Source organism: Syngnathus typhle, linkage group LG16 (assembly GCF_033458585.1).
Source record: "Syngnathus typhle isolate RoL2023-S1 ecotype Sweden linkage group LG16, RoL_Styp_1.0, whole genome shotgun sequence".
Classification (NCBI taxonomy): Eukaryota; Metazoa; Chordata; class Actinopteri; order Syngnathiformes; family Syngnathidae; genus Syngnathus; species Syngnathus typhle.
This window is the reverse complement of record NC_083753.1, coordinates 6,057,557-6,085,529: the sequence shown is the minus strand read 5'-3', so window position 1 is coordinate 6,085,529 and position 27,973 is coordinate 6,057,557. Positions and strand designations below refer to the sequence as shown.

General features: G+C 43.9%; 1 protein-coding gene across 2 annotated transcripts; it reads left to right on the top strand.

Moving 5' to 3' along the window:
* Positions 1-27,748, top strand: daam2 (dishevelled associated activator of morphogenesis 2). 2 transcript variants are annotated; one of them, XM_061300917.1, is made up of 25 exons: positions 1-183; positions 5,036-5,125; positions 8,197-8,271; positions 10,321-10,415; positions 13,749-14,082; positions 14,202-14,312; positions 14,667-14,770; positions 14,844-14,910; positions 14,985-15,102; positions 15,251-15,389; positions 17,023-17,081; positions 17,167-17,354; positions 17,418-17,723; positions 17,803-17,910; positions 18,793-18,822; positions 19,007-19,113; positions 19,732-19,816; positions 20,124-20,230; positions 20,468-20,556; positions 21,650-21,818; positions 21,974-22,081; positions 22,158-22,218; positions 22,425-22,556; positions 24,717-24,887; positions 24,967-27,748. In XM_061300917.1, exons 1-25 carry the CDS (start codon positions 16-18, stop codon positions 25,192-25,194), a joined length of 3,249 nt encoding a protein of 1,082 aa, XP_061156901.1. In that variant the 5' UTR covers positions 1-15; the 3' UTR covers positions 25,195-27,748. The 2 variants fall into 2 exon arrangements, with proteins under 2 accessions (XP_061156901.1, XP_061156902.1); XM_061300918.1 differs by lacking the exon at positions 18,793-18,822.
* Positions 27,749-27,973: the final 225 nt, after the last annotated feature.

Here is a 27,973-nt window from a genome sequence, read left to right as displayed (position 1 = left end):
GTTAGCGCAAGCACCATGCCCCCCAGGAAGAGGACAAGGGCGGGCCTGGGGTTCCTGTGCTGCTTCGGTAGCAGCGAGCCCCCGGAGATCAACCTAAAGGACAGCGTGCCCTTGCAGCTACTGGAATTCAGTGCCCCCATGCCGCCCGCTGAGGAGCTGCATGCACGCTTCTCAGAGCTGGTGGTAAGTGTCTACCTACATATTTGAGTCCATTTGACATCACGCCCAACTTCATCTCAGCTCCTTTTGAACTATCCTCATTTCCAAATGTTTTCAGCGCTTTGGCTACAAGAGTGTTCCTGGCACACTCGGGTCTTTGTCTTGGATGCTAAACTTCACCGCCAACAGAATAGATTACTGCAGCTGTCCGGATCGATTCAGGAGAAGCTAGGGGAAATAGACATTCCTTTGACATTGCAAAATATTTCATTGTTATCAAGGCTGAGGTTTCCCAGAACTGATTCTTCCAACGAGTGATTCTCTCTGGAAGTGGCTGCATTTTGACATTTTTCTTTGTTGCTACTTTTCTCAGAGGAAGATAGCGCTGGCATGTTTAATCTGCCTTTCATAAGGCCAAACTTTCCTATGTCACAAGGACAGGAGGATTTGCTGCTTATTTTGGAGTCAATATTTTCTCTTCAACTTCCGCTGATGAGCCTGACACGGATGCCTGAGAGGAAGAGCCATCAAAACAGCGGGAGCCGTACTCGATATCAAAACCTCTTGCAACATTTTGACCCTTGAGGAGGAAAAGAGGATTTGGCCTTCTCTCATCTTATTGGCTCAAGTCCCTTCCACATATTGTGAATAGATTATTCTCGAGATGGATGGATTGGCACTTTGTTTTTCACAAGCTCAGATGTTCAGTGCTCGGGTTCATGTCTCTGTTTTGGTTTTGAGAAGCTTCACGGCATTGGCCGCTGCAGTTATGAGTTCTCATTCAAAAGAGATGTGAAAAAATGCTCCTGTTAGTCCATAACTCATTGTGACAACTTGATTCATATTCGCTGACCGATACACAAAACGCTCCTACCCGTCGACGGTAATCTGGATAAATCATCGGCATTCCCCATCTGCTTTCCCGATTCGGCTACCTCCAACATATTCTTCCACGTGTCTAACCACCTGTGGAGCCAGAATGTAGATTGACTAGTCACATGGTCTCGACAATAATATTTGTAACATAAGCTTCGCATCACAGGGTGAAATTAAGACGCCTATTAGCAGGTTTCCATGGCAACAGTGCGAGGGGATTATTGCTATGAAAGACTCTCTTGAGGAGGTGAATAAGACTCAATGGAGCCTCTGGAGTGGGAGCGACAGATCTGGGCCAAGTGTAGGAGGAAACCACCTCCAGAGTCCATAATGGGATCTTCCACTGGGTCCAGAGATGCGAGCTTGGCTCACGCTCTCAGTGCAAAAAGGCTCGAGCTGCCCAGTCAAAAAAGATCGACAATAATTCCTAGTGATTACAATCAGAAATTTTCATTTTCAATTTGCAAAAATCTACAAAAATATCTGCCTGACTTTTTTTGAAGATGGATCCCAATTAATATTGGCCCAGTGGAAAATCATCATCGTTTGTCCACTTTCTGCTTGAGAAATGTCAAAGTGAAGGTGGCGCAGAATTAAAAGTATTCTGGAAATTTGGGTGTTTGTTGCCTCGCCAATATCAAGTTCTTCAACCAAATCCAAACGACTGCCACTGCTGCAACATACACGCTATATTTTTTTAATTTCAAACTGACTGAAATGCACTTTTCCACTCAACACTTGAGACGAAATGGCAAAGAGACTGTAATTATGTCATTTGATTCATTTTCTAGTTAATCCAACCGCTACCACACACACACACACGCACACACGCATTCATTCATAAACGCATGGCTGAGGCTCAAGGACATTTCAGCATGGGCCTTGAAACGATCCAATGAGCCACCCCTCGTTCTCTTTCAGCCTCATTGACTGAAGATTGAAGAGGTTGAAACAATGTCAAGCAAATCCCAAACATGACGACATCATCACATCGGCTGTCGTTTTTCTGCGCCCTCACAATTATTTTGATTTTGTTCTGCCCTTGCTATTTCATTTCTGACTGTCTGAGCCAAAGAAACAGAACATTAGTCTCTCTATTATCAGGTTTGGCAAAATGTGGGACTTGGTTTTTTTTAAGCAGTGGCTTGCTTCATTGATGGCCCCAGTCCAGGGCACGCCCTGGGATGAGGCCGACTTCCTTTGCTCTTTCCTCCAACACGCATTTCCACTTGTCTGTCTGGGCTTTTCAACTCATCATTTGAATGTTACTATGAGTGGAACCATATTATGGAAGTGGTCAAGCCTTATTTAGAGTTTATGAGGAAGGCAGGAAGCAAGTTTTTTTCGAGGCACAAGTTTTGAGTTTTCGAGGGGATGTCTTGCGTAGCCTATCAGACTGTAATGTTTTACTTTTATCAAGTTCATGCCTTTATTTATAAATCTTGCCATCTTCTAATTAAATTTACCCCCATTGCTCACAATATTTTCTTTATAAAACTAGTTGGGCATCAAAAACAAGGTCCTGGATTTAATGTCGATTTAATTCAATAATTAATTACCGACAGAAACCTTTTTCTGTGATTCCCCTAAAGCCTAATATAACTTTCATCGGGGTTCCTATCTTGCCCAGGATGCCTGCAGGGTGTGTTTTATGCCCCCATGGTAGCCGGTGGGAAATATGATTCAAGCCACCTTGAAATAACGGTTAATAAACCTTTCCTCCAGGCAGGATGTCATTCTTGGAGCGCACACTTCCCCTTTAGGTGGAGTCTGACACATTGGAACTCAGCGGTCTCAAGATAATAACCCCACTCCCTTTTTTATCCCGCACATTCACACTCAGTTATCCTCTGCTCTTCCCGTCGACATATTTTTTCTGACAATGGATGCACTTTGTCAATTTTCACAGTTAACACAAATTTCTAGCCTCTTAGGGGTACCGACCGAGAGCCCCCGTTTTCTCTCTGAACTCCGTTGCCTCACTCTCTTTTTTCCACATTGTCTCAGTCTTCAATATTATTCAGCACATTCGAGAAGCCAACTGGCCTCGTGAAACAGGAAATTGAATGATAAGGCCTGTCCGTCAGTGTGCCGCACACATCAACACCGTGACAAGCGTTTTGATTTGTAACATTACCGTCGTCGCTAGGCTGTTGAAAAATCGAAAGCTCTCAGTAGCCTAAGGTATGTATTTTCCCTTTTTGAGCAGCAGGTGTATCAATATTAGCTTTGGTTTATATGAATTCCCAACTGGAGTGTGTTTGGCGGCGACGTACGGCGGCACAGCTTCTCCACAGCCCAGGCGGAATGTGTTTTGTGTGGAGATTCAATGATTTGGGCTATTGCGTTAAGGTCATGAGGGAAGAACATGTCATGCAAATCTGCTATGGGAACATGAAGAGAGGTGGAGGTAGAGGAAAGGAAAAATCCTTTCGTTGTGTTTGGCTGTTGTGACGAAAAAATCCTTCGCCCACACATCGTCTCTGCTCTACGTTCTCTTGTGCAGATGAAGTCCAACACAACTCTGATGGTCAGAGACATCAAAACGAAAAAACAATTCTCATCTCTCGCCCCATATAAACAGTTCTTGACAGTGGAGTCACATAATAATATTCATTCATTCATTCATCATCCGAACCGCTTATCCGCACGTCACCCAAAAAAATGTGGTGAGTGCTTTAGAGGATGTGTTAGCCCTTCTTCTCCCCTTTCTTTTTTCCTCCTCTCGCTACTCTGCAATTTCAAGCACTCAGTCATTTAAGTGTTACGTAAAAGCCTTCAGTAAACATAAACATCCCCTAAACTGTGGAATCCTGCATTCCGCAGATGCTTCAAGCCTGTTTTTCATTCAAGCTTCTTTCACATCCCGTATCTCTCCTCCGCCTCGGACGTTAAATGGAGAGCCCTAAGGCAGAGCCAAGTAGCCGGAGATCAACTCTTGGCTTCAGCTCCCATCTGGTTTGAATCCAAAAGTCTTATTTTCACAGATTCCCGCACAAGCTCCCAGTATCAGGTCTTGTAATTAGCTGCAGCTTGGACATCAGGGTTTTGACCCGGCGAAAAAGCGACAGGCCCGCTGAGACAAACCCGTTCGATTTCTTAGCCGAAGAATGTGAGGAGTAGTTTGCGGTTTAAATCAAAATCGGTAAATGTTAAGGGATGAGTGGTGGACCTCTGTGGTGGGTACAGAATATTGGGGTTAGAGTCACAGTCTATGAAATGAAAAATTCTTGGACCTGTGATTTTCAAGCTCCTTTGAGGCTTCTATCTGGATGTCCTTCAAGGTCACACCATTCAGCTTGTTCCTTTTTAAAACTCACTATAATTGGTTCTGGTATTGAAAGCAATGGATGAGAGATGATGTCACTCTTGAACGTGTCAGGCTCGCAGCGTGCACCTCACTCAGCTCAATGGATTCAATAAAAAATAAAAAAAAGCTCCGAGGCTGGTTTCAAGGGGGCCCCCTACCCCTGGCACTGTTGGCCATCCTCAGTCTAGGGGGAACTCGGGGGTCGCGGTGCTTCTGGTTGACGTCATGGTCCCAAAACCATTATGATGAGATTAGTTTTAGCTGGAGCACAAAGCTCCGCTTCTTAAGGAGCTCATCATATCCTTGATGTTTTTGGTGTCCGACAGTTTTGGATTTATTCATTGCCTTCCTCTTTGTCCATGAAGGCATTTCTTGTTCTGTCTCCTGTTCCACATTTAGCTATGTATGTCCTCTCAATACTTTTCTTTTCCTCTTTGGCAAACATGGACTCATTTCCTGGGCTCATATGCATTTCAAAAGGAGAAGGAGGCTCCGGCTGAAGAATTGAACAGAGCAACGGAGAGAATGTAAATACTCTTCTGTGGTCGGGAGAGGATTGGACAATTCATTTCCCCCCCTGCGAATTCATGATTGATGCTGTAGATGGATATTCAAGAACAGAATGTATCCATCAAAAAAATGACCTGTACATATATAATTATTCAAAAAATGAATTCTTCTTTGTTACAGGACGAGTTGGACTTGACGGATAAGAACAGGGAGGCCATGTTTGCTTTGCCAGATGAGAAGAAATGGCAAATCTACTGCAGTAAAAAGAAGGTAAGTTCTTTTGTTATTGAAGGGCAGCTTTCACCCGAGCCAGGTTTTAAATCAGCTCAGACAAACAGTCGGGCCCAAACCCAACTTCTAATTTCTGTTTTGGCATAAACATTGTTGCTCGATGACGCACGAGAATGACCAGCTTGCAAAATATCCGACATGGAAAACATTCACGACGTAAGTCGCAAGTGTCCTATGTCCTAGCTCTGCTGTACGATAGTCAACATACCATGAAAGTTCTGGTTAGCCCTCTATTTCACCCCCGTTGCCTTGCCAAAACATCTCCCATTTGCTTAATATCCCTTTCCCAAAAACTCCAGCCTCACTTTGTGGTCAAATATTCTGCAGGAAATGACATTGCACTTGGAGGAAAAAAGAGCCATTCAGCTCCTCATTCTCTCAATAGAAAATTGAACAGATGACGTTAAACCCTCCCTCGTGCCTCTTTGCTAAAATAACCGAGATTTTGGTCTCTAAATCTTGAAGGCTTCATGCTTCTGATGGCATAAATGACTAAACACATGACAAGGTTAGGACATTCTTGAGTCGGCATTAAAACCAAAACAATCGGAGGTCTGTTCAGGTCTCGTGGAGGAGACGGCGTGAAATATGTTTAAAGGTGAAACAAATAAAACAACTGTGTGTCCTGGTCAGAAAAGCAAGGGTCCAAAGCGGGCTTGCCCATGTCAGCAAGCTGGAAGAAGAGCTAAACAAATACTCCATTCATGGTTGGAGGCAATATTGGAGAATACCTCACTTGTCTGTGCGTGCTTGGGCATCCAGGAGTCCATATATACTGTCTCGCAAATTTCGAGTGTTGCACTGCACATTTGTAGCTTGGCTTTAGCACAGTAGTGCCCTGTCCTCTGTGGAATGACAGCGTGGTGGAAGCCATTTGAACATAGAGACCGCAAAATATTGCTCACTCGTTCCTTCCTCCCCGTGACCAACACTACTCGCTTTGTGTCCCTCCGCTTGGCGACGTCGTCGCTTGTTGTGCTTGTATAACAGGGTGACAGAAAGACAGCTAACTTGATACTCAACGAAGATCTAATGTAGCTACTACCCATGAAAGAATTCCAGTTGGCGTCCAGTTCAAACAATTCGGTCCAAATTCGATCGTTTGTATGTTTTCGCGTCAACGCGCCAAATAAAGGTTTCTTTGTGGCTTCAATGCTGCCTTCTACAAAAATAAGCGTAACATGGAAACTGTGTGCCATGACTAAGTCCAGTAAAATATCTTTCAAGGCTTTCAGACATGTGCTTGAGGCTGCCCTCTTGGTACAATTCCGTGACGCTGGAAACTTGTAGGAAATGGCAAGTGTTACATCATGTCCAAGGATTTAATATCCTGTCCATTTCCTGTCTTTTTAGGTGATATTTTATAAGCTAGGCTTCCGTAGATAAATCTCCCCCCGTGGAGATTTAGAATGTTTTGAATGTTGGACAATCTCCCTCAATGCCTATCGGGAAGGTGTTGTGGTGGCAGTTGGAGCGGAGATTATGCAAAATATTCATTTCAGAATAATATCTCAATGTTTTAACAACGTGCTATTGTAGCTGCCTGGGCACGATCCATGACACACAAGCTTTGGTATATTGAAGTGATTTGAAGAATTCTTTGCAACTGACATCATGGGAACATTTTAGGGAAGACCCTTTTCTGCTCCAACATAATTGTAGCTCCGTGTACAAAGCAAAGGGCCGCAAAGGTTGAACTGTGGGACAACTTGGAGACTTTATATCAGCACCTTTCATCAGCACAGACACACAGAGAGCAGTGTTGATTTAAAAGATAGATTCGTCGGTCTTTTGCAGTCTGTGAAATCGATTATTGTCGGAGAAACACTGCAGGACAGGAGTCACCAATTCTGGTCCTCGGGGTCCGCTGTCCGACATGTCTCTCCCTGGGGACCGGAATTGGTGACTCCTGCTGTTAAATGTTGAGAATGGCTTGTTATAGAACCCAAAGGGATCTGAAAAGTATCAAATATTTCTGAATTCTGGCTTGAGCAGCCTAGAGTAGCGAAATCCTCAATATCAATACATGCTTTTATTTTCCTTGGCATGAAATGTTCAAGGAGACTTGACAATAGTCAGCAACAGTAGGTATGAGAAAATACGATCCATTTATTCCAAACATTTGGGTTACACGCTGGCTCTGTATACTGGAGCCAGTCACTGCTGGATAGAACAGCAGGAGCGGAGTCTCTAATGGATTTTCTGTATACGAGTGCTAATATCCAAGGTTTTGAATGTACTCGTATAATCCGATACTGTTTTTTTAGGGGGGCTGATATCAGATGAATATCGAATCCCAATATTGAATTGGAAATCATGTGCTACTTTAGGTTAAAGTTTCCCTCACTTTTTCTGGACATGAGACTGACAGGGTTTGCAGGTTGTAGCCTACACTAACAAAATATACGGTCTACTCACAACACACACAAATTACAAAAATGTATTCATTCCTCACGGTCATCTTGGGAGCAGTCCGCGGTCTACCGGTCAACCACAATAGACAGGCTAGGCACCCCTGCTTTATAACAAATAATTCTTTGAGCACAATAGTCTATAAATTACACCACTTAGTCTTGCTTGTGGAACTGAAAAAGTAAATTGCATTGAATTTTTCTTTCGGAGCTTTTAGGAAAGAGGCAAACCAAGGTTAATCTCCACTTCGAGATCTGTCTGGCAATGTCTGCGGTTTGACTGACTTCTATTGTGTTCTAACCATTTATGCAGTAATACATTTAACTTTATCTTAACAAAGTGGCAGAGTGCAGTGTAGATCAACAGCAGCAGAAAGTCTGGCAACTTTGATGAGTATCCAATAAATCCAAGTGTAAAGTCCTTACGGCAGATAAGACCAAAGTTCTTAAAGGTATCATTGCCAAGCTGATTATAGTCATTATCTGAGTCTTAATCAAATTTTTGGGTTGTCTGGTTCCTGCGCACAATAGTCTTCAGTCCTAGGTGGAACTTTTTGAGATGTGGTTTATTTGCCTTTTCCTTTTGGTCGTTAAAGTAAAGATCAATGTTTGACACTTTGTTTATTTATCTCTGGACAGGAACAAGAAGACCCAAACAAGCTGGCCACAAGCTGGCCTGACTACTACATTGACCGAATAAACTCCATGGCTGCTGTAAGTCTTACTTCTTCTCGACGGAATTCCGAAATAAATCATATTCTTAATCAATCCTAGCTGTCCTACTCCAGTATGGGACGAAGAAGTGACTATTTTTTTTGGAGGGTGGGTTGATTGTCATGCTTTGCTGACTGCATGGCCAAATTCCATCGGTGCGACCCCAGCGTTCTCCCACACTGTGATGACAAACAGGCCGGTTCTACACACAACACTCAGTGGGAATGGCTGTCGGAGACATGGAGGGAGGCCAAGATGGAACTGCTCATTACTTCTAGCCGTGATTTTTTTATTTATTATTTGGGCTGCCAATGAAAACAAGTGGTCAGCCATGCTCTCGGTATTATTTGGAGCACAACTGCTGCGATGGTTGTTTTGTCTTATTGTACGTTAGGCCAATTTGCCCCACAGAGCCATCAGCTGGAACCCATGTGGATGGCCGGACTGACTACAAGAAAATGTTCCAAGATTCTAAAATACTTCAGGGGGCGTTTTTAAGAAAGAAAAAGCTTGCACAAAACACAAGAAGAAAACGACATGTGCATATAAGGCAAATTCTCCGTTTTAATCTTTAACAAGAAATCTCTTGTGCAATCTATTTTTTGCACATTCCCATTATTTCCTCATTGCCTTGCAGCATCTTGACAAGAGAGCATTCAAATAATTTGCCGTTGATTTGTTTGACAATGACTTCACGTCTTGGCTCCTATGAGAGCTCACCAGGGAGAACCTCCTTCTACAGTAGCCGAGTTATTGCATGAGCTCATTTTTGCTTGGAGGTCCAACAAGATTACCGAGCAACCCAGCATCTCGGTGTTCATTCATAAAATCATGTCACAATCACATCCCTGAAATGACTTCATGGCCACTGAGTGATATTTCAAATGTTCTTGCGGTTACTCTGATGAGGGTTTCCATTACTCGGTTGCGTCACTTTGTCCATTCGGCGTCGGAGCTCAGAACCACAAGAAAGGAAAAAAGGTTAACGGCCCAAATCAACTTGATCTTGTTTGCACCTTCATGTTACATATTTCGTAATGAGCTACATCGAGACATATCGATATGTCACGAACGTCGTTTCGGTTCAATTCAATTGCCAAACTCTGCAAACAAAGTTTCCACACGTACTACATGGTTCCAATTAAGAATTTGATTGGTGGTACTCATTGTTCGTGCAGTTAATGAAGCATCAGTGCTTAAGGGAGTATTTGTGGCTCCAAAATACTCGTTGAGTGGAATCCCCTCGTCTGTTGCACCAAGCGGTTTTAATCATATCCCCATGTGCAGACTGGACCCAGCACTTACAAATAACAGATGTCAAAAAGAGACTTGTGTACAGGGTGAACCTAGGATGCATTTGTCTCCCCGACATTTGTGTCCAACTTCCCGTTGACTCACAAAGGATTTATTGCCAGAGCTTCTTGGCGAAGAGCGTTTCTACCATCTGGACGTAGGGCTAAGTCGACACAATGGTTGTTTTGACCAAACTGTTTCTCCGTTAAACATTCACACGTCGGACAGACGAGAAGCCTTGTGAAGTCGTCAAACATATGGAGGCTGTTTTTAGCTCGGCGCTGATTGTTAGGTCACATGTCCTTTCTCACCGTGGAATATTTACACCTAGATGTCCTTTTGTTTAAGAAAATGGAGCCCTCTTTTAAATAAATTCCTCTTCAGTCAATTAATAGGTAGCCACTGTGACTGTTGAACGCACACACATGTCCATGTCGTTTCAATGGTGGAAGACCATAAATTAAACAGAAGGTCCTGTTGGACGTCAGCAGAGCCGCACTTGGATACGACACGCAGCCTTGATGTTACATGAAAATATGGAACTCTGGACGAGGAGCTTTTTTTCCAATGCTCTTTTCCGCCATCTTGATTTCAACTGCTGGCATGCTGGAGTTTGTTCAAACGAAACAACCTAATGTTAACTGTGGCTTTCCGGTGTCTAAAACATCTTGCTCAAGAGGGTGCTGTTTGTAAATGAAATCCAAATTCGGAATGATTCACTGGATGCTCATCAGCTTTTTTCAATGTTCTCACCAGATGCAGACCCTGTTTGCCTTTGATGAGGAGGAAATGGAAATGAGGAACAAGGTAGTGGAAGATCTGAAGACGGCGCTTCGGACTCAGCCAATGAGGTCAGCAGATTTTCTCTCATTGAGACAAGTCACTTGTTTATGGCAGTGAAACCATTTTACTGTTGGAAGTATACAATTGACCGCTATTGGCGATTTATTTTTTTTATTAATATTTAAAAAGACAATTTTTTTGATATTTTTGGGGTGTTGTTTTGTGAAACGCTGAATAATAAATAAAAATAATAATAAAATAAATAAAGAGAAATATACAGTATAGATTTTTTTTTCAATACAAATCGTGGTGATCCACTATAACGTACTCCGTTAATTGAAAAGTCTTTTGAATGTTAGACATGATTATTATTTGATTGTCTGTTAATGTGTCGAAATAAGGATCATTAGATATATTACTTTGGTGTTATTTTTAGACCATTAGGACAGCTGTCCAGCCACAATATCCTCAATGCTACAAAGTGTCTCCCTTTAGTTCCCCATCAGCAGCTGCTCACTTGCTGTCTTTCAACTTGAGCCAGTAGAATGATGCATTGGTCTGGAAGCAAGCTTGTATTTTCTCTAAGGGGGCCATGATGTGACAAACCTCTGTGTGTAGCGTGAAAATACTCACAGTAGACTGAGTGTCTGGGTCATGTCTGGGTTGCGTATATCTACGCGGGCTTTGGGTAACCAATGTACCTCAATGCTAATTAAATACATTCTCACATTATTCTTCTGAGGAAAGAATAGTTCCAGATCAAAAGGAACAATCACCAACAGAAAGAAAAACTTTTCTCTAATTAGAAGCACAAGTTTCAAACCCAACAACAGTACGTTTTTGGGTGTGAGTCTGAGCTTTGCGATTTCATTTTCAACTTTTACTCTTGATGTTGTTTCTTATCACGTCTGTGACAGAGGACTTCAGCTTCATCGTACGTGTCACACTTTTATAATTCATGGATGTGTTGGGTCAGTGCCGGCCGGGATTGGCTGCGGTCCCTCCTGCCAGCTGCTATGTGGCGTGACAAAGCCCTCCTGTGCCCTCAGACCTCTTTTTGTTTGGCTGTAGAGTTAAAAACACATGGTGGCCATGCAAGGAGCCAGGTGGCAAGGGCAGAAAGTAGCATTGCTTGCAACCAGCCACTCCAAAACATAACAGCTGGATGCAAACACGTCAGCCTTGTTGCCTTTCAAATCTCATCATCACACCAGATGCTTTTTAAAGTGGACAGACAACATGCGAGCCGCTCCAAAGGAATGATCAATATTTGCCCTGCTGTTCATATCTATCAGGAAACAAAACAACGGCAACAAAAATCCTTCTGCTTAATATTTATTTTTTTAAATTGACACATTTATCAAATAAGCCATAGCAACTCTTGCTTTTGAGTATTGCTACAAAGCAGCTTATCGTACGTTTTACATTATTCGGTGACAGCATGTTGACCGTTTAAATAAATGAACGCATTCTCAGCCAACGCATCATCTTCTCACTCGAAGATAAATAAATAAATCTACTGCTCTATTGATTGTGACATTTTGTAGATTGTTCTGTCCACCGTGGCATTTCCTGTTATGATAAGCCCGTGCGATTCGCACATTCTTGGCACCGGTCGACTTCTGATTTAGCCATTCGAGGTTAAGGCGAGTTCATACGAGCTCTTATGATCGTTAACACTTCTCGTGCGTGCGTGCGTGCGTGCCCTTTGTATATATACATGATATAAATTGACACGGAGCTGTTAAAAGTGACAAGCTGGGCCATGTGGCTAACATGTACAAAGTAATGAATCTGGGCCTGAACCAAAACATGGATGAGCTGTTTTGCTGCATGTCCTTCTCTGGAAATCTGTGCAAGACTATCGAGGGATTCTTCTTGAAGTGTGCTGTGCTGGGGTTGTGTGAAGGTTTACTGACCTAAATGAGCTTTTGACAAAGTGCCCTTCCTTCATTCCGCTGAAATCCAAACTGATCCTTTTTTATTGCTTTACGATCATTTCCGTAAGATAATCATCTTAAACGCTGCCGCACATGACGCTCTCTTTGGACCTGCTTCCACGATCGACCAGTGTGCTCTTCTGTCATTTTTGGTTCGTGTCAACACATTCTTATAATGTGCTTTTTTTTTTTCTAAATTTCTATTTCTTTTAAGCTACACACAAAGTCTAGTTGCATGTCCACGTTTCTTACTGAACAGAGAAAAGGCAAATGTTTATTGCCTTTTTGAACTCCCAAGAAAAGCATCTTTTTCACCCTCTGCTCCGCATACGTTCTTTACTCAACAGCTCAGCTTCATTTTTTTTTTCTTCTCCCGGCTAAATTATCTCTCGCTTAGGTGGTCTTGCAATTCTTGGCTTATACGCCAAACTACTTGGCCTGGTCTTTGGATTCACTTATCACCGCTGGGCTGGAAGGTGTAGCTTGCGTTCCACCTTGCGGCTACCATACCATGTCAAATACGGTGCATTTATTTATCGATGTCTTCAGCCCTTAGGGAGGGAAAAAAAAATCACTTTGTTTGCTGGTGCATCTGTGAGCCAAATGCACTGTCAACGTGTTTTATTTCTTTGAGGAATTTCTTGGTCATGCCAGGTAAAGTGTGTTCTGTTGCCTAAAATCTGGAAGTGATTGTGTCGACGTAAAAGAACATCTGGCCTCAATGGAGGGGCAATATTGATTTCCATGTTTTGTGGGTTTTCCATGCCTCTAAAAAAGTCAAAGGGAAGGGCTTGCTCTGTGGTGTCAAAACAATGCAATCAGCTCTGCATTCTGCGTGTTTTCTTTTCTCACCCTCTCGCAAGCCTGCTGATAGAAATGATTCATCATGACCATCGGGAATCTGACAAAGTTCATTTGTGTGCGTCGGCCTGTCTGTCACTCAGCTTGTCAGCTTGATGCTAATAGCCGGCTCTTCTATTCAGACCAGCAAGTGAGACCCGCGTCCATATGTGCTAGTGAGCAACCAGAGCTTCTATACCGTGACACACCGGGCCTAAATGACATCATAAAAGGAAAAAAAATAGATACAGAGCATAGCAACTGCTTAGCAACTGATACATCAAGGAACGATGAGTCACAACCGTGGCGCTGAGGCCGTCGTGTGAATTGAAGCATCTTGTCTTCGTGTGCCTAAATCACAACCAGTTCAATAAAAAAAGTGGATGTAGCTTTGGCATTTGCACAGAAACAAAATCCTAACCACAGAAGTCTATTTCTGTCAAATATATATTGGCAGCCGCTACTCTTGCAAACAACATGTCACAGAGGTTTGAATTTTTTTTTTTAATTGGATGTACAATAGGAGAGGAAGTGATTATATTAAAAATCCGCAATGAATTTAGGACTAAAAGAAATATGATGCCAGCTAAGTCACTAAATTGTCATCCTGGCCTTTCTTAGGTTTGTGACGCGCTTCATCGAGCTGGACGGCCTCACCTGCCTGCTCAACTTCCTGCGCAGCATGGACTACGAGACCTCGGAGAGCCGCGTGCACACTTCTGTCATCGGGTGCATCAAGGCTCTCATGAACAATTCACAGGGTCGAGCGCACGTGCTGGCTCACCCGCAGAGCATCAACACCATCTCGCAGAGCTTGCGGTCGGAGAACGTGAAAACCAAAGTGGCTGTCCTGGAGATTCTCGGGGCGATGTGCTTGGTACCCGACGGACACAAGAAAGTATTGCAGGCCATGGCGCACTACCAGAAATACGCCGCCGAGAGGACTCGTTTTCAGGTGAGGCAAGCCCGATGAAATGTTGAGGGCTGTCACCGAGTGTCACCTTGGTGCATGTGTGTGATTTATGAATGTATTTTTTTTTTTGAAATGACAACAACTCTCCCATGCATTTATAGACGCTGCTGAATGAGCTGGACAGGAGCACGGGGCGCTACAGGGACGAGGTCAACTTGAAAACCGCTATTATGTCCTTCATCAACGCTGTGCTCAACGCTGGAACTGGAGAGGTCAGCTCCAACACATACGCTACATATTAGATCAGAGACTGTCAAACAATCAATCAAATGAGCATCGATGTTGAATTCTTTTCGAGCTGTTGCTCTTTGATAAGATTGCTTCCTTTTGTGGATGTTGGATTGTGCCCTGATCCCATCTGGAGCGCACACGCTAACACCCTAATCAATGACAATTTGATCTACGTAGTCTTCTGGCACTGGCATTTTTTTTTTCTCCCAAATGTGCTTCCCCTTCCTGCAACATGGATTTTTCCTTAATATTGAGACTGTGAAAATTCAATAAAAAATAATTCGTGCTGCAAGTGACCAATTTCTGGCCTTAATCTTATGCTCTTTTATCTCCAGGAAAGCCTGGAGTTCCGCCTCCACCTGAGGTATGAATTCTTGATGTTAGGCATCCAACCAGTCATCGACAAGCTTCGAGAGCACGAAAATGCCACGTTGGATCGGTGAGCGACAATCAAGCGGGACAAAAGTTAGCACAAGATGAAGCTGGAACATTTCTTCCTTTGTGCTTTTCAGGCATCTGGACTTTTTTGAGATGGTACGCAATGAGGACGACTCTGAATTGGCCAAAAGGTTTGACACGGTAAGTCATGGCGGGTGATGTTGTCGGACTGTGATTTTAGTTTGGAATAACGCAAGGAATATGATCCCCAACAGACCCACGTAGACACCAAAAGTGCCAGCGCTATGTTTGAGCTGATTAAAAAGAAGCTGGGCTATTCTGATGCCTACCCGCACCTCCTCTCCATCCTTCAGCACTGCCTACAGATGCCATGTGAGTCGCTACATTGTACTTGCACAGTAAGCCGCTTTGAGAAATTGCCATTTGGGTTTTTCATAGACAGTTTCGTCCTAAAATAAGACAACGGAGTTCTAGTCAAAGCTTTTTCGGACCTAAACGTTGTCCCATTGTCCACATTCAGATAAGCGCGGCGCCAACAGCATGCATCACTGGCAGCTTCTCGATAGGATCCTCCAGCAGATTGTCCTGCAGGACGACCAAGGGGAGGACCCTGACCTTTCACCTCTGGATAACTTCAATGTTAAAAACATCATTCGCATGTAAGTCAAAATATAGCAATTCCTACTCGTACGACTAGGCTGTATTTTCAAAAAGACAGAGAATCTAATTCCTCAGGAAGGTTGAGGTAAAGCAAAGGTGGCAGCGGCGGGCGGGCGGGCGGGGGGTCCCGGGCCAAATCCGAGGAAGCGGCGCGCCGTGCGCGAAATTGCACCAAAGAGGAAACCCGAGATCAAAAGGAAATGACTCTAATCGTATTAGTCAGGCAAGTGAGCCGTGTTTAGGTGCGGCCTCGCAAGCCACTCGGCCTCACGTCAGTGCTTTTGTTCATGTGCTTAAGATGTTGACTTTTTGTCTTCACCGAACTACCGGCCACTGAGAGCACTTACCTAATTTTATGATCGCCTTGATTCCGTCTATTGACCTTGTTTCAAATTAGATCCGTTTTACAAACTCTGTGACGTAATTGTGAACATGACTTTGTTACGACCCGTCGCTGAAAAAGAACTCGACTGAGTTTAGAGGAGCAATGCAAACAGAATTTCGACAAAGCTCAACAGTCAGGTTATTTCTGTTCCTCCAGATCAATGTTCAGTCTCGGCGGTGAAAGAAGCATAAAACATGTGGTGTGGTAAACCTTGTCCCATTTGCTGCGTATTCATTCCGTCACTATTTTTGCTCTCTTACAACACCGGAGCATAATTGTTTCCAGTAGCGCCGAGACAGCAAAGTTGGACGCCGCATCTAAGCTCAATCGTTGGTTATAAAACGAAAGCGGGATCCGTCAGCGTCCCCTCCTGCCAAAGTCTTGTTGTGTTTCCATAAACGCTCTTAAAAGTCAATTCTACCTGGAAAAGATATTCGTAAAGTGAGATTTCCCCATGGGCCCGTCGTCGTTGATGAGTGGAAACACGTGTCTCGTGCCGCTGTGGCTTTTGGGGGGAAAGGTGGAGGTTGGTTAAAAAAAATGGAGTCATTCATCAGATGCGTTCACCATGACGACATGTGACCCGCACCTCTTTTCCACTGCTAGGTAGTTCAACAATGGAGGGTTTGTCTTTCGGAGGGCGTCGGACCCGAAGTAAATCTATTAAAACAAGAATTTACTTGATACAAATGACTGCGTTATGATCACAGCCTTTTTTTGTTGATCGCAAATCCTCTTGTGTACATTTCTGGCATGTTAGTGACCGTTTTTTATTCTCTCAACTCCAGCCAAGGCTCCTCACGATACTCAAGGTTTTACTTCAGTCTTTTCCCCCTCAAATTGTGGTACCCTTATTAATAACACTTATCAGCTTTTTGCTTCAAGTTTATTTATGCTTATCTTTTTTTTTTAATTTTGACTCACACTCCTGCAGGTTTACGCTTTTATTGTTTTATAATTTACAACGTTTTTTTTAACTGAACTGATTCAAATCTCGCAAAATTATTATTTTTAACTCTAATATACTGGACAGGGCAGCCTGCAGCAACCTAGTCAAAGCTGGTCAAATAATGAATTTTGTCCCATACAAAAAAATGACTGATCATCAGTAGAGACGTTGGACATTCCATAGGTCCAAAAAACAAAATGTCCACACTTGGCTTAGGTTGACTGTATGTGACTCCCAAATTTTCCCAATCAGTCTGCATCATCTTGTCGTCGCTCATTGTCATTTTCCGACTTGACAGGCTGGTCAACGAGAACGAGGTGAGACAGTGGAGAGACCAGGCCGAGAAGTTCCGAAAAGGTCAGAAAGCGCAGCGAGAGCCCGTGCGTATGATCATGTCTCTTCGGTAGCTGAGCTGTCATTTGCGTCATCTTCCTCCTTTCAGAACATGCCGAGCTGCTCGGCAAACTGGAGAGGAAGGAGCGAGAGTGCGAGACTAAGACCCAGGAAAAAGAGGACATGATGAAGACTCTGAACAAGATGAAGGATAAACTCCAGCGCGAGGGTGTTGAGCTGCGCTCAGCCAGGGAACAAGTCCTGGATCTATCAACACGCATCAATGACTGCATCTCGGTATGAAGTCCTGCTTTACTTATTCAAGAGCGAGTCTAACTTTTTTTTCCACATCCCTCACAGGTGGGCAGTGTGTCTTTCCCACCACCACCTCCACCAGGAGCTCCCATGGCTCCACCTCCAGCCCCCACGGCAGGTGCCTTCCCTCCACCACCTCCTCCGCTGCCCTTCAGCTGCCCACCTCCGCCCCCGCCGCCGCCACCACCTCCACCTGGCGCCCCACCTCCTCCGCCAGGAGCTCCTCCCATTTTTGGAATCCCGCCTCCCCCCATTCCCTCTTCTTTCAATTCGGCAAGCACGCTGCGCTCCAAGTCCATCCCTCAGCCCTCGCATCCGCTGAAATCGTTTAACTGGGCTAAACTCGGAGAGGTCAGTTTTGAAAAGAATGTCCTTGACGTAATCACTTAGTGCTATTCAAATCACTCATGCCCCTTTTCGTATTTGTCAGCATATGATCAATGGCACCATCTGGAATGATATTGACGACCTGAAAGCTTTCAAGATCCTTGACCTGAAGGACATCGAGAAGATGTTTTCTGCCTATCAGAGACAGCAGGTTTGTATTTTGAAAGCCATCTTAAGGAAAAGCATGTTCATCACACACGTGCATGTTCACGTTGTGCAGTGAGAGCATACATACAACTGATTTGTTGATTAGGAGCCTGTTCCATTCATGGTTTTAATTCAGCGTGATGATTTAACTTGCCGAAGAAAGACACATTGGAGAGCAGAGCACAGATACTAAAGAGCTGTCTGGATCTTGACGAGCTCTTGGATGGCTTTTCAACTTCCTTTTGCTCCGGACATGAGTAGATTACGATTGATATGATCAGAAAACCTTCTCAGCTATTAATGACTTTGCTTGTAAGTTGTCATGCAGAGTTTTGGAGATACCTTTTGTATTGAATCTTTGATTATGGAGCTTGTACCTAAACTGTAAGGCTCAAATGTTTTCTGACAGCCCGGCCGCATGTTCTAAAGGTTAATGAGTCATTGGAAATTGGTGACAGTGATGTATTACGTGCATTTATTCATACAGAGCACGTTATTGTAACCGGCTCTAACCACTAGGTCAATGTGAGTTTATTTTGGGTATTACCGTATAAAAGCTTAATTATTCTGACATTCTGGTTCCAATGAATTTGTCAGAGCAGTGTTGGTTTGGTTGGCTACACAAGCTGGACATGTGCCCCGTGTAGATTTATTTCACGCACTACGCTCATTTGTCATGTTCTTGTGTTTTCATGTCAAAGCAGGTGTTTGATGAGTCAATCAAGAATATGGATTCAAAAATAGGCTTTTTTTTTTTTTGCTCTGAGTGGGCTTCTCACAGTTGAAGTTCTCTGCTCTATTAGCCAACACACTGACTGGGTCTCTGCTTCAAGTGCTAATCTTTGCATGTGTTTTGTGTCTCTGCGCTCTCCGGCTGCCTGGGCAGGACCTGCTCACTAACCAATCCTTCAAGCAGGTGAGTTCAAGGCTTCTTCAAGTCTCAATGCCTTCCTCTTCTTGCGATGCAGGTGGCCGCAAAATGCTTTTTATTTTGGGGGGATAAAATGATAAGGAATGGAAATTTGGGAAAATTGGTTTGTTACTTGAGTTCCCATGTTGCAACTGTCAATCTCTTCTTTTTTGCCTTTTGGTTTGTGCAGAAGGACACCGGCTCGATGGACGACATCCATGTCAGCACGCGGAAAGTCAAAGAGCTGTCAGTCATCGACGGCCGACGAGCCCAGAACTGTATCATCCTCCTTTCAAAGTAAGTTTTCATCCATGAAAAAAAAAAAATCACACCTTCACCAAATGCAGCTTTTTGGCACGTTTTCTGTTTTGAATGGGCAAAAATGACATCTTCCCTTGACTGATCATTTTCAAGAAACACTGATACCGATTTGTGTTTGTACGTCCCAAGTGGTCCCATCCCATTAGAATGGAGATCAATTGTCATCATTCAAGGTCCACTCAGGAAAATGTTTTCCATTTGTCTTCTCACCGCACTTCGCTGAACCCTTCGGAGACTTTGATCGCTGACCCCTCTCGCTTTCCACATCAATAAACAAAGGCTTCCTGGAGGCGGTCTTTGTCTAAGGAATCTGCAGTCAGGTTCCTTGACTCAATAGTGTGTCAATATTGCATGAGCCAGGGGTCCAAACCCGACCCAAAATAAGGTCAGCGGTCAGTCACTCGGGCTTTCATGTGCACACCGACAATGGTCAGCGCACTTAACACTGCTCAGGGGCACCGAGGACAGCTGGCCGTGGTCTCACCACACACATGTCCGCCGTCCATTCAGTGTCCGTCAAATGATTCCTAATTGCACTTTGTAAGTCGAGAGGAAATCAGACAAATGATTGTTGACATGACTTTGTCTTCTTAGATTAAAAATGAGCAATGAAGAGATCAAGAGGGCAATCCTAGAGATGGATGAGCGAGAAGAGTTGGCCAAGGATATGCTGGAGCAGGTAAGCCTTGACCCAAAACATTTATTATATGTGATGAGAGAACAGGGGTTGATACGTACTGTAAAAAAAGAAAGAAATACTTCCATCAACTGATCACTATTTCCTCTTTAGCCCATTTCATTTTTTGTCCTGATGACATTTCCTAAGAACAGCAAAGTAGAAAAGTCATAAACCAGGATCGCTTTTGTCGCAGATATCAAACCACCGACATAACATAAACAAGATCAAAAGTCGAATGATGTCGATAAGAGCTAACGTCATTGAACATGTACAAGCTGCTGAAAGAATTCATCTGTGTGTTTTCAAGTTGCTGAAGTTTGTCCCGGAGAAAAGTGACATTGACCTCCTGGAGGAGCACAAACATGAGCTGGAGCGCATGGCCCGAGCAGATCGCTTCCTCTTTGAAATGAGCAGGTAGGCTTTGCGCAATTAGACTTTGTAGCTTCTCCATTGTTTCAACAAGGTGATGATGGTGCTGCCCACTCGACTTCCATTGAAGCACAGCAGCTGTTTCACTCTTTGAAAATAGATCTCAGTGCAACATCATATTGCCAGATCCCACCTACTCACTCACTCCCTCATCTTAAACCACATTTATCAAAGTCATGGGTTGAGCTTTGAATGACCAATGTTCTTCCTCCCCATCATTAGAATCGACCACTACCAGCAGAGACTGCAGGCTCTATTCTTTAAGAAGAAATTTGCAGAGCGCCTCGCTGAAACCAAGCCAAAGGTGGAAGGTGAGGAAGCCAATGGATCTTTACAGTGGGCTCAAACTTCCGGGATGCTCCATTGCATTGAAATGTCATCTTTCAGCACAAATGGAGCTGAAGATTCCACTCATGAGAGCATGTTTGAGGGCAAGCTAATGGACTGGAATACTGGCGATAACAACGTCACCATTGTGGACAGATTGTGTGTGCGTGGGCGGGCTCGCAAATGGGCTCGCAGGTTACCATCTTTTGGAAAGCTGGCCCTTGTTGAGAGGGGAAAAAGCCGCGGCTAAGTTTAGAGACCTGGAGGGAGAGGAAAAAAAAAAGAGAAATAGACATCTGATGAGGTCCACAATCCCCCGCACTCATATGCTTGTTGTTATTTTAGGTTTAATTGTGTGCGCCGCAGCATTTGTTGTCCAACGAGATCAAACAGAACGTATCTCGTGACGTTTCTGGCCATCGGGATCGGAAAGAAAACAGAAGCCTAATCCTGTAAGGATTGGGTCGGGATCCAAGCCTCTTGAAAACTTTTGATGTCGGCTCCAAACGTTCCCCGAACCGCACATGCTAAGTTTTCAATCACGTTGCCGTGTGTGTTAGGAGACAATTCTCGGGACCACCCAGCTGGTTTGCTCTGAGACTTTTCAAGTTCAGTCGGGCTGTTGTGCATCACAGCAAACATTGTGAGCAGAGATGATTCTCATGGCACAATGAAGTGGAACAATAACAATCTGGATTGTAATGGCTTTCGCATTCACGCTGAGGTTTCCTCCGCGGAGAGAGGGAAGCACCTGCCCCTTGCCAGCGAGGTTTGTTCTCCGGGGCTAAGAAAGCTGAGAGCTTGGAACTTTCCCTTCTTCTCCTGCTGTTATTTTTATAAGTGGATGTAATGACTTGATGGGCTTCCCCGTTGAGCTGCCCGCTTTGTACAAAAGCCTTGTTGCTCAATCTTTCTGATGGACATTGGAAATGTGGAAACGCTACAGAATAGACAAAAATGATGTCAAGCTAATGCGTGAATTTCAAACGTGAAGCCACACGCTTAACAAATGTTCCCTCAATCACCACGGCAACAGCTCTCCTCACTTCTCTGGCTAATTTTCAATCTCTCCCACAGCCATTCTGAACGCTTCCAAGGAGGTGATCCGGAGCAAGAGGCTGACGCAGATCCTGGAGGTTGTGCTCGCTTTCGGCAACTTCATGAATAAAGGCCAGCGAGGAAATGCTTTTGGCTTCAAGGTCTCCAGCCTCAATAAGATTGCAGACACTAAGTCCAGCATAGACAGGTGAGTTAAAAGCCACCAAACAATTGAAGAGATCTGAAAATAGTTTGGCACACCTTTAAGAGCCCAGCTTCAAGCATCTTGGAGATGAACTCCACGCAGGTTTGGGTGTGCTTGTGTCTTTATAAATTGTGTGTTTTCCGCTCCCAATGGGTCAGGAACATCACCATGTTGCACTACCTGATCATGATCTTTGAAAAAAACTACCCTGACACGCTCCACATCCATCTGGACCTCAACACCATACCAGAAGCTGCCAAAGTCAAGTGAGTTCAATCATACAGAAGAAAAACTAAAACGACTTTGTTTGTTGATTTGTGTGTATCTGTTTTTGCTTCCCAGTTTGGCAGAGTTGGAAAAAGAGGTGCACAGTATCAAAAATGGACTGAAGGCTCTTGAAGCGGTGAGTTTGTTGGGATTCCTCCCGCTGGTTTTTATCCTCCCTGTAATTAGGTTTTTGGGCAAGGCACAAATTAACAGCAATTTTTAATGCGCCCTAAAATACACCAAATGTCTTGTTTAGATGGGCGAGGAAAAAGAAAATACACTTTATGCATTGACCCGATTAATAAAGTGCTTTACTTAATGTTTCCTGTTTTTTTGCACCAGGAGCTGCTCTACCAGCAGAGCAGGACGAGGGAACGCGGAGATAAGTTTGTGCCCGTGATTGGTGACTTCATCACCGTGGCTGGCTTCAGCTTCTCTGAACTGGAGGATCAGTTGAACGAGGCCAAGGACAAGGTAACCGCTAAACCGGCCAGCCGTGCAGTCCAAGTGCTTGATCAGTCCGTGTGGGTGGGTGGGTGGATGGGAGTCTGGTTCGAAAGGTAACTTTTGGCGCTTGTGCTATTGACCGAGCCTTCTTGTTAGATCGGGATGATGAAAGACTCCACTCTCAAGGGAGGAACTATAAAATTTTATTTTGTCTGATCCCATCTCGTCTACAATGGCGGGGAAACCCAGAAGTGAAGTATTATCTTGGATTCCGCCATTGTCTTCTCTTTGACTTACTGTTTTCACAGTTAGTCGAGTGGGACTAATGCATTTCCAGTTGGCTGGCTTTCTCGTGGATTGATTGAAATTTGCCTGTATCTAAAACAACAGGTTCAAATGATTTGCAGACTTTGCGCATCTCAGCGCTGACATTTTTGCAATCAATTATTTTTATACGCCTTTCCAATCCACCCCTGATCAGTGCGTGTGATAAATGAGGAGGGGAAGACGTGGCTCCGAGTCAAGCTTCCTTTCCACTTCATTATTTGTCAGTGGGGGATTTGGAGGGAAAACCAGCCTTTTGGGATGTCAGGGCTAAAGAAGCTAAGGGAGCACAACAGCAGTTGCAGATGGAGAAAGAAAAGAGCCTCTGTTCGCCGAGCCAGACTGGAAACATGCGCAACTTGATGCGTGTCTGACTTGAAATTTCCAAAATTGCATTCCTCCTTTGAGATAAAGTTGACATACCCTAATGGTCGTGATGGGGAAATGAAGCTTCAGATTTGCTTCACGAACCACCTCTCGATGGCATTGTTGCTTTTCAAAAGAAAAAGTGGTAGAAGAAATGAAAAGTCAGCCCAATGTTGATCAAACAGTGCCATCTAGAGGGGTTAAAAACTACAACACCTGGTTCATGAAGCAAATGTAAAGCTTTCTTTCTGGTCACTAGCAGTGTGTGTGTGTGCATGCATGCATGCATGTGTTTTTGCTGCAGAGATACACACAGTAGCAGCTTCTGACATGACGACATACTTTTCAAAGGATTACACTTGTCTAAGGTCACAAGGGTTACTGGGACACAGGTTTCCAGAGGACAGAAGGGATTTTCCCTCATCAAGAGAGATTTGTTTGCTTTATCCTGCACATGCCCACACACACATACTGATTTGAAACTAAGCATTGTATGCATGTTTGATATAGTAGTAAAATATAAATGAGTGTTGGCGCTAAATGTGGGATTGGTTGTTACCGCCTATAGCCTGAGTTGGAACACCAAAAGCCTTATTCAAGTGCTTACAGGCTTTTATCATTCCAGCACTCCAATTACGCAAGTCATGTATTTGAAACTACGTTGTGCACGATTCAGTGGCGGAATGGCGTCAGGGCTTGCTTTGGTTAACAAATGGCCATATTGTCAAAGTCAAAAGTCAAAGTCTGCTTTATTGTCAACATCTTCACATGCCGAGACACACAAAGAGATGGAAATGACGTTTTCCCTATCCCACGGTGACAAGACATATTACACGATAGACATACAAGTAAACGACGCAATATAAAAACCAAGCAGGCACAAACAATAAATAATAAGAGTAACAATAAATAATAAATAAATAGATAACACAACGAATAAAAGCCAGTGTGCATACAGACAGTAAAAGTACAGGACGCTACGCAGAACGGGGAAGCGAGTTCAGGATCCTGACATCCTGGAGTATGAAGCTGTTTGAGAGTCTGGTGGTGCGGGAGCGCAGGCTTCTGTACCTCTTCCCAGAGGGCAGAAGCTTGAACAAAGAGTGAGCGGGGTGACTCACATCATATGGAAAACTCTTACCGGTCAAGAATGTTAAATAAGCGATTTACGATAGAAATGCCTGAATTCAAACAATCCAGATGCATTTAATGAGCTCCACTTTCCCTTTGCGTGCACGTCCAGCAGAGGAAACTTAATTAGAGGAGAGTTTTGCTTGTTATGATGAGCAGCCTATAATGACGGCATTAGCGGAAAAGAAGCGCCTACATCAAGTTCATGTTTTCTCTGCTTTATCTATGATTTCTTGTCTGCTTAATATTTATTGGACTTTGTCTAAATAGATATCAATCTGAAGAAGTGGCGCTTATGTACATCGCTGTAAACAAAGAAGGGTCTCATTGAGGTCATTGAACTCTGTCACCTTTCTCCCCGCACAGTTCACCAAATCTCTGAAGCACTTTGGGGAGGACGAAGGGAGGATGCAACCAGACGAGTTCTTTGGCATTTTCGACACCTTCTTGCAGTCGTTCGGCGAGGCCCGCCAGGACTTGGAAAACATGCAGAGACGCAAGGACGAGGAGGAGAGGCGGGCGCGCATGGAGGCCATGGTGAGACACTCGGCTAGAAAAGTCCATTTTTGTCTTGCAGTTTTCGAAAAGATTCAAGTGCAACCTCCTGCCTTTCCAGCTCAAGGAGCAGCGGGAACGAGAGCGGCGGTCCAAGAAGAGCGGAGCTTCAGACGAGGTCGGAGGGGAATTTGACGACCTGGTGTCGGCCCTGCGTTCGGGCGAGGTTTTTGACAAGGACCTGAACAAATTCAAGCGCAACCGCAAGCGCTCCGTCAACCAGCTGACGGAGGGCGGAGGCAGCGGCGGCGCCGGGCGAGAACGAGCCATCACAAAAGTCACCTACTAGAAGGTCAGGAACATCAAAAACAGGAGCCCAACGCTCCGCCCCGATGTGGATCTCTCGTGGTCCGGCTGTGTCTGTACGTGTGCCCGAACCTGCACCCCCTCCGGATGTTCCGTGATCTCCCGATCTGGGCGCAAGGCGGGTGGGACACTCGGTGCAGCCCACTGTGATACACCTTCACCTGACTTTGACCACTGTGCTTAAACTCCTCGCCATCTGTCACTTCCTGTTTCTCACCGCTTCATCCCCCCGTCTGGGATCACACGCGCAAGACAACAGAGTGGGAATGAATTAAAGGCCACATCTGGAAAGCATCGAGTCGGGAAAAGCTTCAAAAATGCCAGCGAGGAATGATGCAGCTGCTGGTCACATGACCTCTTTGTTCTCGTCGCCGCGTCCATGTGTCAGCGTCCACTACATTGTTCTGGCAGCAACCGGTGCCAAAGCAGAAGAAACATGTCACTAAACATTCAGAGATTTGGTTTATATTGACTTCAAAAGACTTAAATATGTCCGAGGGTTCTACTCTCAAATCGAATCCATTTCTTTTGGTTAGTTTTGTTTGCACTGCAGCTCCTCTTGTGTTGCCACTTGTGTGTGTGTGTGTGTGTGTGTGTGTGTGTGTGTGTGTGTGTGTGTGTGTGTGTGTGTGTTCTCTGCCTGAAGGAAGGCCATTTTGGAATTTCAGACACTACACTGGCATTTGTTTCCATGCTCAGCCGCCACTCTGCCTGCTCCACATTGGTAATGGGCCTTAAATAAGCTTCACAATTCCAAATAGTCTAATGATTAACAGCAAGATTCTGCCTGACTGCCATTCCATGTGTACACTTGTTGCAATGCCATTGGCCTTCACAGATTCCAAAGTTAGCTATAAATGGTGCACACGACAGATAATTGTAGACAAACGAGCTTTCCTTCCACATTTTTGTATGTCAACGAAGCAATTTTATAAGCGACCTGCCGCTGCACACGTTGATTAAAACAATTTTGCAAGGACTGATAGAAAATAATTGAATGTGTAAAATCTTAGTAAATGTGACAAATGTGTGTGTGTGTGTGTGTGTGGAGGGCTCAGTGCAAACACGTTGTAGTTTGCTATGTTACCACGAGAGGGCAGTATATCCATTGGTCATGAATGGGGAGACTACAGGAAAGCTGACTATAATAGAAAATATGATTGGTGCACAACGTGAGATGCCCTCCTTTATTTGGCACAAACTTCATTGATTATTTTGAAACTGACAACCCCAAAATACATCTTTTCCAGCGGATAAAATATTAAGTTTAATGTGGTTATCCACTTTTCCAGGGGATAAGATATGTAGTTGACTATTGAATATGATTTGCACAAAGAATTCTTTTAAAGCACCAAGGTGGTAATAACCGTGTTATTGTCATACCAAGAGTGCACTAACCCGTACAGTGCTGCAATACTGCTTTCCACACCTCCCCATGCACTTCACTCAACAAGCACTTGAGAATGCACCGCGTTTTCTGAAGTTTCTTGCCTTTATCTTCTGTTGTCCTTCATCCTGTGAGCTTCTTCTGACCACATGTTCACCTTGAAGTGCCTCTGACCCTCGTTTGCGCACAAGTACCATTCCTCTTTCCGTGTGGTGCTGCTAATGGATGTACAGTATATGATGGTCAAAAGGTAAAAAAAAAAAAAAGCAGCTGATACAGGACGGGCGTTCCCAAGCAGTAAATAAAAATAGATCAAATATATTTTTGGAAAAAAAAAAAAAAAAAAAGCAGCTTTGTAGCTGGATCCCAGGACAGAATGGATTCACTTTAGTATCCTAAAATGAGTCTTAAAAGGGAGCTTTGGTCTCCCAGCCCTCCCTCCTGGTCATTTATTAAATTTCTTTCCTATTTGCGTTCAAACTGAATGTGTGGTCCACCTGAATAGGAAACAACTTGTGTTGTCCCTGAAATGGGAACCACTTTAACCAGCGTCTTGTGTATACATATTTGAGCTGGTCCTTCCCCTCCTGCTACTCTTTTATCTTTGCAGTTAATCCGTTAGTATATCATCCGGAGCTTTAACCCCACGTTTTAGGGCAAATTATTTACTGCAACCTTGTCAGTATTATTACATGTGTGTTTTTGTTTATTACAGGCCATTGACTGGCTGATTTTGGAGTGGAGCAGTAGTAGCTTTTTTTTTTTCAATGCACTTTTATTACGGGACATTTCCATTTGCAATGTTGTTTTGAGGGTGGAGACTATTTTGAACTGCAAAGGGTGCTGCAAAAAAAGTGTCAAAAAAATGTTAAAGGAGGAAAGAGGTTAAGTAATTGGTACTCCGGCTGGGCCGCTGGAAAAATGAGGGATGAGAGATGAGATTGTGGAGGACGTGTCCGTGTCATTTGTTCTGGCATGTTAAAAAAAAAAAAAAAAAAAAAACGAGGGGGGTTGTTCAGTTTTCTGTCCAAACATGCACTCGGCATCAAACTGCATGCCCAAAGAAGTGTGCACACAGTGTGATGTATTGAATTTAACCTTTGAATAGGAAGTTGCTTGCATTATTAAAAAAAAAAGGAAAAAAAAAAAACGAGTTGTTAAAGTTCTACATCACTTTGTACCGCCTGAAAATTGTTGCACCCACTTTTCGGAGGCTGTATAGATGTGACGAGTCAGTATTTTTTATGGTTGTACCCTTCACAGAATAATGTACAGTAAAAGGTATTTTGTACACCATTCTTGATGTTTGAGATAAAAGTAAAACACCATTAAAACGTTGAGGAATGTTGCATTTTCCTGTAAATTGTACCTCTAT